The 12,310-nt window shown below is 38.1% G+C and overlaps 1 protein-coding gene across 1 annotated transcript; it reads right to left on the bottom strand.

Moving 5' to 3' along the window:
• Positions 1 to 9,104: 9,104 nt before the first annotated feature.
• Positions 9,105 to 10,046, bottom strand: Vmn1r173 (vomeronasal 1 receptor 173). The gene has a single exon (NM_001166718.1). It carries the CDS (start codon positions 10,044 to 10,046, stop codon positions 9,105 to 9,107), a length of 942 nt encoding a protein of 313 aa, NP_001160190.1.
• Positions 10,047 to 12,310: the final 2,264 nt, after the last annotated feature.

The raw sequence follows: 12,310 nt of genomic DNA, 5'->3' as shown, positions 1-12,310 counted from the left end.
CATTTCTTTCCCCATTCCCTCTTTCACTCAATTCAATGCATCCATCTTCCTTTTAATGACTATTTTATTCTCTCTTCTACGTGAGAATCAAGCATTCTCACTTGTGAAAGCCATAATTCTTAATGCTTTCAAGCAACCACACCTGGTAAGCATGAGTTTCAGTGTCTGGTACTTATTTACAGACATTTTATACAAAATGCCACATTATTAGAGATAAGATAAGAGTCTGTCAAGTAACTGCAGTCAGAGAGAGTTCTTGAGATTAATGATGGGAAAATTTGATTCAAGGCACAATTACAAGAGGTTCTATAGTGGCAGATTCCAGGCGTTCACAGTTTTCTAAAATACACAGCAAATAAACAGGGGACCACTAGATGGCAGCTCTCTGAATACATGTGTTATTTCTTAATATCTACAATTAAACTAGCAAAGCATAACAGGGAAAGATGTTAAGCAAAATATGATGTCTGTAGCAGTTTTTGTTGTTGTTGTTGTTTTGTTTTTTTGTTTTTTCCCATATTCCTTGTTTAGCAAGCTCTGTCACTCACTATCATGACGGAGTGTCAGCGTCCAACACTGGCTGTTATTGAGAACAAAGCTTAGGACAGAGCTCAGAGGTCTTCAGTATACTCTGTCTGATTGTCAGATTGAAAAGACTATTTTTATCTATATAGTTGTGTTTGTGTGGATGTGTATCTGTGTGTATAAACACATATTACATTTATACCAGAGTGACTTTGGGTCTGTTCATAGTTATCATATTTCAATTGGGTTGCCCCTTTGGAGTCCTTTGTTTTGTTAATAATGTGATTTAAGAATGTACTCAAATGGAAGCTCCAGAACAATCTTGTTAGTGTTAAGGAGACAAATATGATAGACTTTTGATCAAACCTTCTCTTTGGCAATTAAGGCACACAGGTGGACAAACTTAAATCTTTACTTGTTTAAGATCAAATCCACTTTAAGATCTTGTACTCAAGGTCACTTGGAATAGCAGGAACTACTGCACCCTTTATACTTTCATCTACCATATTATCTATCTATGTGAGAATAGGTCAAAGACTTTGTTGGTCCCTGGTATTATTGATTAACATGGAAGAAAATTTTCCTGTATCCTGAATGTCATCTTTTTAGATTAAACACTGATAACCAGTTACCCTATTGGGTCTATATGACCCCCGAGAATTAGAGGATAGGTGATTTTCAATAATACAGTGCATTTTGTGAAATGATCTTCATTCCAATAGGACCTCATTGACATTGGAAGATCACCACATTTATTTTATCTGTTTATACCAGTATAAACTTTCATGTGCCTGTATTTAGAACCCAGGAAGTCACTTATATCAGTATGATTTGTAAATGATTATTTTTATTCTGTGTTTAGAAATTATTGTTCAAACAATATATGTGTTTGTGATATGTAAGGTGGGTTCAAGGAACAATCAGAAGATGTTTCTGGATCTTACGTACCTAGAGTCACAGATAGCTATATGGTGCTATACAGGTGCTTGGATCCGTATTTAGGACCTCAATAAGAAAGCAAATGCTTATATCTACTAGAGTTTCCTCTCTACTTATGTCTGGTAATTTTAGCTACTCTATAGCATTTGCATAAAGATTAAAGAAAAGCCAAACACTTTTAAACACGTTGGTCTTTTAAGTCAGTACTCATAAATATTACATGGAGCAGATTAATACAGAGAGAACTTTATAGACTTTAAGGCCACCAGTGCCATTTCTACATCTCATATTTTTACATTTTTTTTATTACGTACTCAGACCCCCATACTTTGTTTACCAGCATTGTTTCTGGTGGTGGGGAAATATCCAGTCACCTTAACCATTATGCATTATGCAGGAATCCTTCTTTGCTAGAATTATTTCTAACCCCACAACTTGTCTTTTTCCTACTTACTGGTTCCTTTCACTTTATTTCCCTTCTTCATAGCATGAAAGACAGAGGCATTAAACAATTGAGATCAAAGGGAAAAGTACATAAAACTTCATATTTCCACAATGTAAAAAATTAATATTCTTGGATGCATATTGCAAGAATTGTTCCTGAAACCCACCCTTCTCAACATACATACAAATATGTTTAAGCAATAATTTATAAACTTATAATAAAAATTTAAAAAAACTAATGTTTACATGTTGTACAGCAAACCGTAAAGTAAGTACAAGTCATTCGACAATATTTTTTGCTTAGTGCATTTTTTCTATAGACAATAGCTGTGCTTTGATTGATAGTGAGTTTTAATACCATGTTGAGAGAATTAGATACCTAACAACACACCAAATTGAATTTTACAGTATCCAAGATAATAAAAATCTTTGTTAAAACTATCATCTAAGAGTCAGTGGCCACAGATGTTTAGACAGATGGTGCTCTTTATCCGTCTGCTGAATGAGCATCCTTTTCGATGTGTCTATTATAAATATTTTCCTATCTTGTTATAAGTAATGCCCTCTTTCTGCTGGGACGAATTTACCCCTTTACTGTTCTTAAAACCACAATGTCTTTATATTTGGCCAATATTTTTGTACTCATAGCTGCTGATTTCCGAATCTGGACACATCTTGATTCAGGAAAACGGATTTTAGATGACATGTTAAAACTAATGTATTGTGCTTGAAGTAAAAATCCAAATCCCATCTTAGAAGCATCCTCACAATGACCTCACACATCACAGGACAGTGTATACACAAAAAGCATTATATCCTCTATAAAACAGCATATTGTATAGGACCACCCACAGATGTCTCATTTGGCTCAGGTGGGGAGAGTACTCCCTGTGTGGGCAGGTGGAGGATGCCAAGAGGTTCACCAGCCACCATGGAGAACTGTTGGGTTTTAGAAACCCAGGTGCCTTCCTATCAGAATAGGTTGGGAGGACATTTAGAGGTCTGCCTACCTTCACAATATGCAATCCAGGTGAGTTGAGGATGCTCAGAAGACTATGTGCCACATAGCCATTATGATGTGCAAGTATGTGGTGGACAGATGGAAGAGAAAGAAAAGCAGAACACTTTTAGCTTCATGAAGGGAGGTATAACTGGAGATGTGAAGGTGAAGTATAGACTGCCCACCACCTGAGATCATGGTGAAGTCTAAGCCTGTGCTGCCACTGAGGGTCATGTATGAGTCTGTGGCCATGCAGAAGCAGGGTTCTGTGTCAATATAGTGGCTCATGTTATCCAGTCATCCCTGGTCTCGGTTGCTTCTGGACCATGTAGATGTCCAAGTGCAGTGCAGAGCTTGTCCTGCCCCTAACTGGCTGTGGTTCTCTGAACAATTGGACCCTCCTCTTAGCCTCTGCAGCACTAAGGGTAGCTATTCCTGTACCTTTCCTGGGCAGGAAACACAGTAGTGCCCTGCTGGGAAAGGCACAGGTGAATTTGCCCCACCATTCTTCTTCCATGAGGTGGTAGCCGCATGGGGTAGATCCCATTCCACTTTACACCCCTGTAGCAGTAGGGAGAGCTTGCCCCAAGGGCATGAGAAGGTGAGAGCTGGCCCTCCCTCTTACCAGCTGAAGCATTTGCAGAGCTAGCTGTGGCAGTGCTGCAGAGCTCATTCTGCATGGGGAAGAGCTGTTGAGCTGTATCTATAATGTATCTATTATCCAAGCACAGATTTAGAGCACTAAGTATGCCCATCCCAACATCTACCTAATCTATGACTGTTAGCACATAAAAGATGCTAGTCTTTCAGATCAAAAGCTGCAGGATTTCTACAACAAAGAATATCTGAGAGAAAACCCAAAAAGGATCCAATATTGATGGTGTGGCAGAAGTCATAGGCCTGAATATTTGCAAGTAAAGATGTATAGATAAAAGGGTATACTGTGGGACAATGAAATGCTTTTTATGTTTGTTTATTTGTTAATTTCTAAATTGTGGGGGAATGTTACAAGGGGAAAGGGCATATATGAAGAGTTGGGGATATAAATAGGACTGGGCATATATTATATGAAATTGAATAAAAATTTAATAACCTTTTAAAAAGGGAGGTTGTAAATAATGTCTTCTTGCTGAGGCCCAAATAACTATACAGGGAACTCTGGTGTGTGCTAGAAGGCAGACTTCAAGTGGAGTTAATTGATTACAGGATAGACAAAAGCACCTAAGAATTTACCACTTGCCCCTTGCTCCATGGAAACTAGGCAAACACATGCACAGGAATGTGCACATGTATGCATACACACACACACACACACACACACACACACACACACACACACACACAAACTAAGGATTGTCTTCATTAAGAAGACAAAGCACACATACACATTGAGGTTGAACACATTTATTCAATGATAATTTGGTTAGGGAAGAAATAAAGGAAGAAATTAAAGACTTTTTAGAATTTAATGAGAACGAGGACCGGCATACCCAAGCTTATGGGACACAGAGAAAGCAGTGCTGAGAGGAAAATTCATAGCTCTGATTGCCTCCATAAAGAAATTAAAGAGAGCATATACTATCACCTTCACAGTACATCTGAAAGTTCTAGAACAAAAGGAAGCAAATACACCAAGAGGCGTAGGTGTCAGGAAATAAACTCAGGCTGAAATCCTCCAAGTAAAAGCAAATAGAACTATACAAAGAATCAGCAAAACCAGGAGTTGGTTCTTTGAGGAAATCAACAAGTAGATAAACGCTTAGCCCAGCTAACCAGAGGGCAAAGAGACAAAATCCAAATTAAAAAAATCAAAAATGAAAAGCAAGAAATAACAATAGAAACTGAGAAAATTAAAAAAAAATCAGATCCTACTACAAAATTCTATACTCAAGAAAACTGGAAAATCTTTGCTGAAATGGACAATTTTCTAGACAGATACTAGGTAGGAAATTTAAATCAATGTAGTACTCAAGTTCTAGCTAGAGCAATTAGAGAAGAAAAGGAGGTCAAAGGGATACAAATTGGAAAGGAAGAAGTCAAAATATCACTATTTGCATATGACATGATAGTATACTTAAGTGACTACAAACATTTCCCAAGAGTACTCCTAAACCTGATAAACAACTTAGGCAAAAATGGCTGGATATAAAATTAACTCAAACAAATCAGTAGTCTTCCACTACTCAAAGGATAAACAGGCTGAGAAAGAGATTAGGGAAATGACATCCTACACAATAATCACAAATAACATAAAATACCTTGCTGTGATACTAACCAAGCAAATAAAAAAATCTGTAGGACTAGTACTTCAAGTCTCTGAAGAAAGAAATTGAAGATCTCAGAAGATGGAAAGATCTCCAATGCTCATGGATTGGAAGGATTAATATGAGAAAAATGACCATCTTGCTGAAAGCAATCTACAGACTCAATGCAAAACAAAAGCTGGAAAGAATCAAGATGTCCTCCAATAGAACGGATACAGAAAATGTTGTATACTTACACAATGGATTACTACTCAGCTACTAAAAACAATGAATTCATGAAATTCATAGGCAAATGATGGACCTAGAAAATATCATCCTGAGTGAGATAACCCAGTTACAAAAGAATACACATGGTGTCCACTCACTGATAAGTGGATATCAGCCCAAAAGCTCAGAATAACCTAAATAAAATTTATAAACCTTATGAAGCTCAAGAGGAAACACCAAAATGTGATGCTTCAGTCCTTAGAAGGAGGAACAAAACACTCACGGGAGGTAGAGGTTGGGATACATTTGGGAGGAAGCGAGGATAGGGAGTGGGAAAAAAGGGACCATATCAGGTTAGGGAGAGATGGGGATGATATACAGATGGTCAGGAATTTGAACAGAGGTGTGTAGCCATGGGGGATGGGGAACTGGAGGTAGCCACCAGCAAGTCCCAGCTTCCAGGAAAGCAAGAGGCTCCCAGGAACCAGTATGGATGAGATTAGCTGAAATGCCAAACAAAGGGGAGAGATATCCTGTACACCATATCTAGATGTTAAGCAAGGCCCCTGGTTGAGGGATGGAGTCACTCATCTCCAAATTCTTAACCCAGAAGGGCTTCTGTATAAAGAAAATAAGAAAAAAGGGGAACAAAATGTGGAGTGGTGACTAAAGGAAAGGCCATCCTGATAGTGAACTACCTGATGATCTACCCCATATACAGACACCAAACCCAGATACTATTGTGGATACCAAGAAGTGCTTGTTGACAGGAACCTGATATGCCTGTCCTATGAGAGGTCTTATGTGCCAGAGCCTGACAAACACAAAGGTGGATTCTCGCAGCCAACCTATGGACTTAGCATGGGCTCCAAAATGCAGGGGTTAGAGAAAGGATTGAAGGAGCCAAAGGGTTTGAAGCCCCATAAGAAGAACAACAATATCAAACAACCATACCTCCCCCACCCCCCAAGAGATCCCAGGGACTAAACGAACAACTGAAGATTACACATATAGGGAACCATGGCTTCGGCTGCATATGTAGCATAAGCTGGCATTGTCTGGCATCAAGAGGAGGAGAAGCACTTGGTCCTGTGAAGGCTAGATACCCCAGTGTAGGGGAATGTCCGGTCAATGAGGTAGGAGTGGGCGGGCAGATGGGGGAGTGGGTAGGAGATGAGGGTTCCAGAGGGGAGACCAGAAGATGAGATAACACTTGAAATGTAAATATATAAGTATCCAATAAAAAAGAAGAAAAAAATTAAATAAAAATCATAAGCCATAGAAATGAGCAATAGGAGGGGGTCAAGTACACAAGAAGACGTACAGAATCAACTGACCTCAGCCCATGGTTGATCACCAACACTGAACCACCAACCAACGGGCATGTGAGGGCTAGACCTAGGACCCCTATGCAGATGGAGTATATACACAGCTAGTTTTTCATGTGGGTCACCTAACAATTAAAGAAAGGACTGCCTCTGACTCTGCTGCCCAACTTTAGATCCCTTTCCCATAGCTGGCCTGCCCTGTCTGGTTCAATAGGAAAGGATGCATGAGACTTCTGAGACTTCATGTACTAGGGCAGGTAACCATGCTCCACCGTACTCTCTGTAGAAAGGGGATATGAAAATGGGGAATGGGGTATGAGGGTAGAACTTGGAGGAGAGGAGGGAAGATGCGTGTTTAAGCTGTAAAGTGAATAAATAAAGTAATGAGGAAAAAAGAAAATGTGGTACATTTACACAACAGAATATTCCTGGGATGTAAAAATTGTAAAAATAAAATTTGTAGGTTAAGTTAATGGATCTAGGAAATAATCATACTATGTCACATGCCCCAAACTCATAAAGACAAATAAGATACTGCATTTGTCTATATGTGGATGTTAGTTGTTGGGTCATTGATAAAAAAATCCTACAATTCATAGAACCGTAGAAATTAAGTATGGAGTAATTGACTAGTAGGATAAGATGTGTCTATCCAGGAAGGGGAACTAGAATAGATAATAAGGGATGGATGACAGAGGGGAAGAGCATGGGGCATCAAATGAAGAGGGGCAGTGAAGAAGAAGCTGATGGAGGGAATGTGGGTATAGACAGCTAAAAGTGAGTGTTTTTAGTGTTTGGAAATGCAGCATGAGTTTCTAAGAAATATACATGTGTGAAGTCAATTTAACTGAAAAAAAAAAAACAAAAACAAAAACAAAGGGATTATGTAGCAAGAAGTGGACACCGATTTCCACCAAATGAAGCTTTTCAGAACCATAATGGGTTATGGCTATTAGGGTTGTGCTCAAATGGATCCCAAGTGAATTCTCCAAACCATCCGGGCTTTTATGAAGGCTACTTGCTGAACTCTACAAACTGACAGTAGAACCCTATTGTTGTAGCCAACACTTAAATAATTCATTGGACATAAAAAAGTTGAGCTGATGCATACTTAGATTATTTACGAAGAGTGTTCTTGATACTGTAGAGCACTCTGCATGCTAACAAAGGAAAGAATAGTGAACATCAATCCAGCTATAAACTTTGTTATTTGTAATGTGACCTGCCTAAAAGATATGGAGCACAATAATTATACAAAGCTCATGGAAGTAACCAAACAGTATCTGCCCTGATTGAAGGACCATCCTCTGAAATGGAACACATTCCTGAAACTGGCTGGTGAAGAAGAACCTGAGATAAAGTAGTTCAGGGCCACAGGGCAACACGAAATACTAGTGTACTGATAAAGAAATATACCAACAAATTGACTTCTAATTATATTCTGCTACACTCATAGATCAGCACCTTGTTTGGCCATCATCAGAAGATTCCTTTTCCAGCAGATAGGGACTAACAATGACATATATAGCCATAAAATATGTAGAGTGAGATACTTTTGAACACTCAGTCCTAGATGGGATGCCTTCATCAAATCCCTTTTTTCAGGAGATATAGAAGACTTTTGGATTGGAGGCCTAGGAAGTATAAGAGCCAAAGGGGAAGGAGGGCACAAAAGAAGTAAGATCCTTTAAGCACAGCATGCACATATACACTCCAAGAAAATGAGAGTTTATGCACTAGACCTTCATGGTTCTGTACATGATGAGATCCTAGAGCTTAAAGACATGGACACATGAACTCAATATTGACCTAGAATCTAGATGATAACCTCATGTTATTTAAAAAAAAAAAAGAACATTTTTTTTGCAAGGGGGATCTCCCAGGGGGAAACAAGTCATTCTTATGGGTAGGCCCCATGCAAATCAGTAGATGGCCAATACAAAATGAACTTACTGGCATCCCTTAGGTTCATTTTCTCATAATGGTTATTCAGGGAATTCCTTTTACTTTTAAACTCATGTGTCTATTGTGTACATTTTATGGTTTTCAGTTTTGCATTTTTATGGGATTACTGTGTGTGAAAACGTGTGTGTCTGTGTCTATACATGTTTCTTGAGCTTTTTATTTACACTGTCTGATGCTCTGAAACAGTAAGAGTAACACATTGACTTCCCAAGACAAGGGAAAACTTATGTGATCTCCCTCCCTTTCCCTACCTCCATTTTTCTTTCCTTCCTTCAGGGTCTCTGGATGACAATCTGACATAGATATAACCTTTTATTCTGAGCTGATCACATTGGTTACATGGTAATTTTCCTGCCTCAACCACATTAGTGCTAGGATTACAATAGTGAGTCATGGCCATCATACAGATGTTCTACTCAGGTTTATTGAGTATCAGTGACTGTTAATAAAAGCATTTTCTGTGTTTATCCCTTTGGCTGATATTTTTTTAGGACCCCTAAAGATCAACATTAAGGGAGAAAGGGTGGGGAAACTTGCAGCCAAAATTTCATTGACATGCCTCAACCATACACGAAAATGCACAAAAGAAATGTGAAAGAAAATACACATACAATCGAGAAGATAAAAGCATACAAATGTGACCACCAGCATGAGAATTGTGTATGCTGCTCTGGCCTCTGGTTGAAGTCCCAGGCTCCCATTGGACCTGTGAATGTGTTTCAGGCTTTGGTGATGTCTATACAAGAGAAGCATCATGGAAACACTGGTCCATACCATGATGCTGATGAACATGGTATCATGGACAAATCGTAAGAAGACCATGACTAACTCGAAACCAGACATAGAACATACCCACTTGCTGTTCAGGTCAGTGTCATTGTCTGTGTTCCATGGACCACTGATTTTTATAGGGATGTAGACATTATTTAAGACACTGATAATCCAACAACTATTACAAGAATAGTGCACAAATGTGGAGGTATTTCCTCTGAGTATCATTCTACTCCATTTGCCAGGAACAAGAACGATAAACTGGTAAGTGCTCAGGACACAAGTAGTACACATGTTTGCACTTCGAGCCACCAGACGAATGAAGTACTCAAGCTTACAGTTGAGGTCATTTAGAGGATTCCTTGGAACAAAAACTATGATATTGCTTGGAAACCCAGTGAGGAGGATAATCAAGAGATTGCCTACAGTAATGTGGGCAAGAATGACATGTTTTGGTCTCAGTTGAGGGCCAGCAAAGTTAGGAGATAAATTATGGACAAGCAGAAGAATGTTGGCCACAGCTGCAATACCAACCTGGCAAAGCAAGATGATTTGAAGGGCCACTTCCTCAGTGGTTTTCAGGGCTTTATTAAGAGCAGACATAGAAAGACTTGGGTGAAAAATTGAGTGAAAATCAAGTGAGACAGTATTGTCTTCAAAACTCTTGTTAATTGTCTGTGCTTTGCAAATTATTTGTAGTATTTTCCTGAGTAAGAAGACACCACTGTATTAAAACTCAGGAACATTTCCTGGAGAATTCTACACAGGCGTTAACTCCAAATATCATTTTGTACATATTGTACTTTCTGCTGCATAATGATGAAAGTGTATGAATGAAATAACTCCATCCCATCTCGGTTACTCAACATACACACATTTTAACATGGACTCTGGTGTACATGTGAACACCTGAAGAATTATAGACAGGAGGGCATCACTTCTTCATTTAAATTCAAGACCTTTTCTTGTGTTATAGAAATGTTTTAAGAAATGCATTTTTGCCACTGGAGACATGGTCCTGAATCTAATGTACTTTACTGGCTTTTGTGGTATTGCATACTTGTATTTCCACTTATTCATGCAAGCAAAGCACTCATGCAGATAAAACAAAATAAGTAATATTTAAAAAATAATACAAATGCATAAAAGACAATGTATACTTTGTAATACAATGTGACTGAAATAAGTTACAGAGATTAGCTTTCCACTTTTGATATATTTTTACCCTATTCATTGAAGTTATAGAATACAAAATACTACTTAAGTAAATTACTACTATCTTTGCCCACAGATAAAGCTTGATTTACATACATAGCACCTATGTGGAGTAAAGCCACAGGGACCAAATCATATCATTGATTTTTAATATTCTATAGTTTATCTCTTTTACTAAGAAGTCAGATGCTGGATACATAACTGATTCATCTAACCTTCTTCCAACCATGCTCAAATCAATAACATCATCACAGTTGAAAACATTTCAGGAGCTGGAGAGATGGCTCAGTGGTTAAAAGCACTGACTGCCCTTCTGAAGGTCCTGAGTTCAAATCCCAGCAACCACATGATGGCTCACAACTATCTGTAATGGGATCTCACTCCCTCACTCCCAGTGTACTTACATATAATTAATAGGTACTTAAAAAAACATTTCAGGACAAGGTGACTTGAAACTGTTTTTAAAATTCATCTTTGATCTGGAGCGTTTTTTGTTTTATTTTCCCCTAACAGGGACAAAAAGTCTCCACCAATCAACTAACAAATCTATCCTGAATATGGATGTCATATTCAGTGGTATTTTCAATTGAGTGCTAACCCATGAAACATACACTTTTGGGCAATAAAGAAATCAGTGAAATAACTCCATAAATTAGAGAGACAAAACAACAAACATTATAAATATTAATGTTAGCTTCAAAAGATGCTCTTGAGTTGCATGCGAACAAGAGAATTTTAAGCAGAAATATACAAATGTAGGAATCTCACCTGCCAAACCACATCAAGGATCAGGTGGCTCACAGGAATGAAAGCCTTCTTCTTAGCATTTACTGAAGAAAAACAGCTATGACTATGTTTTCCCTTGAAGACTTTCTCTGGGCATTTACTTCCTGAGCAGATTCAAGGAAAGGCTTATATTTCCCATATTTTCCAGAGTGCTGTGCAGATTACTGAACGAGACCAGGATATTTATCCTCATGAAAAAACAGTGTATCAGGAGTAACATCCCTCAAAGACTCCATTACTGTGTCATTTGTGGTATCAGTGTCTTACAGGATGATTTGGGATACATCTGATAGAGAAAAAATGTCATATATCCCCTGAGGAAATCTCTATTTTTACCTTCTAATAGTTAATGATGATGTCTATAAATTTGTTAGATGTTAATGAGTAGCTGTGTATAAGTTACAAGAAGTTTTCAATATTTCCTTTGGGAGAACCCAAGTTATGAATTTGTGTCATCAGATGTGGAGATTTGCACTGCAGAGCAGATCAAAAGATTTGTTAGATGTATTTCCAGGGTGTCCATTTCACACTATGCTTTTGCTCTTGCAAAATTGTGCTGATACCAATACTTCCAGAAAGGTGATAATCATGTGATCTGGAGTCTTTTAACTTTCCACATGCAGACAGGGACATTTTAGTCTGACAAATCTATTAACTGCAGCCAGTATTTCCTCCATGAGTTCTTGGGGTATCCCAATGTCCATTTGTTTTGAAATAGATCATGGCTCATTTTTCTGAGACAATGGATTCTTATTAGAAGCATAATAGATTTGCTATTTTGTATAGTATCTTATAAATAAAATATCAACCTTGGACATACAGGCAAGGATAAGGATTGAGCAATCATTAAGAAATATAGAGAACCA

Source organism: Mus musculus, chromosome 7 (assembly GCF_000001635.26).
Source record: "Mus musculus strain C57BL/6J chromosome 7, GRCm38.p6 C57BL/6J".
NCBI classification, from domain to species: Eukaryota; Metazoa; Chordata; class Mammalia; order Rodentia; family Muridae; genus Mus; species Mus musculus.
This window is presented reverse-complemented; position numbering and strand designations above follow the sequence as displayed.

Excerpts from the sequence above, each read along its gene's own strand:
- Vmn1r173 (NM_001166718.1), bottom strand. The coding sequence starts at position 10,046 with ATGTCTGCTCTTAATAAAGCCCTGAAAACCACTGAGGAAGTGGCCCTT.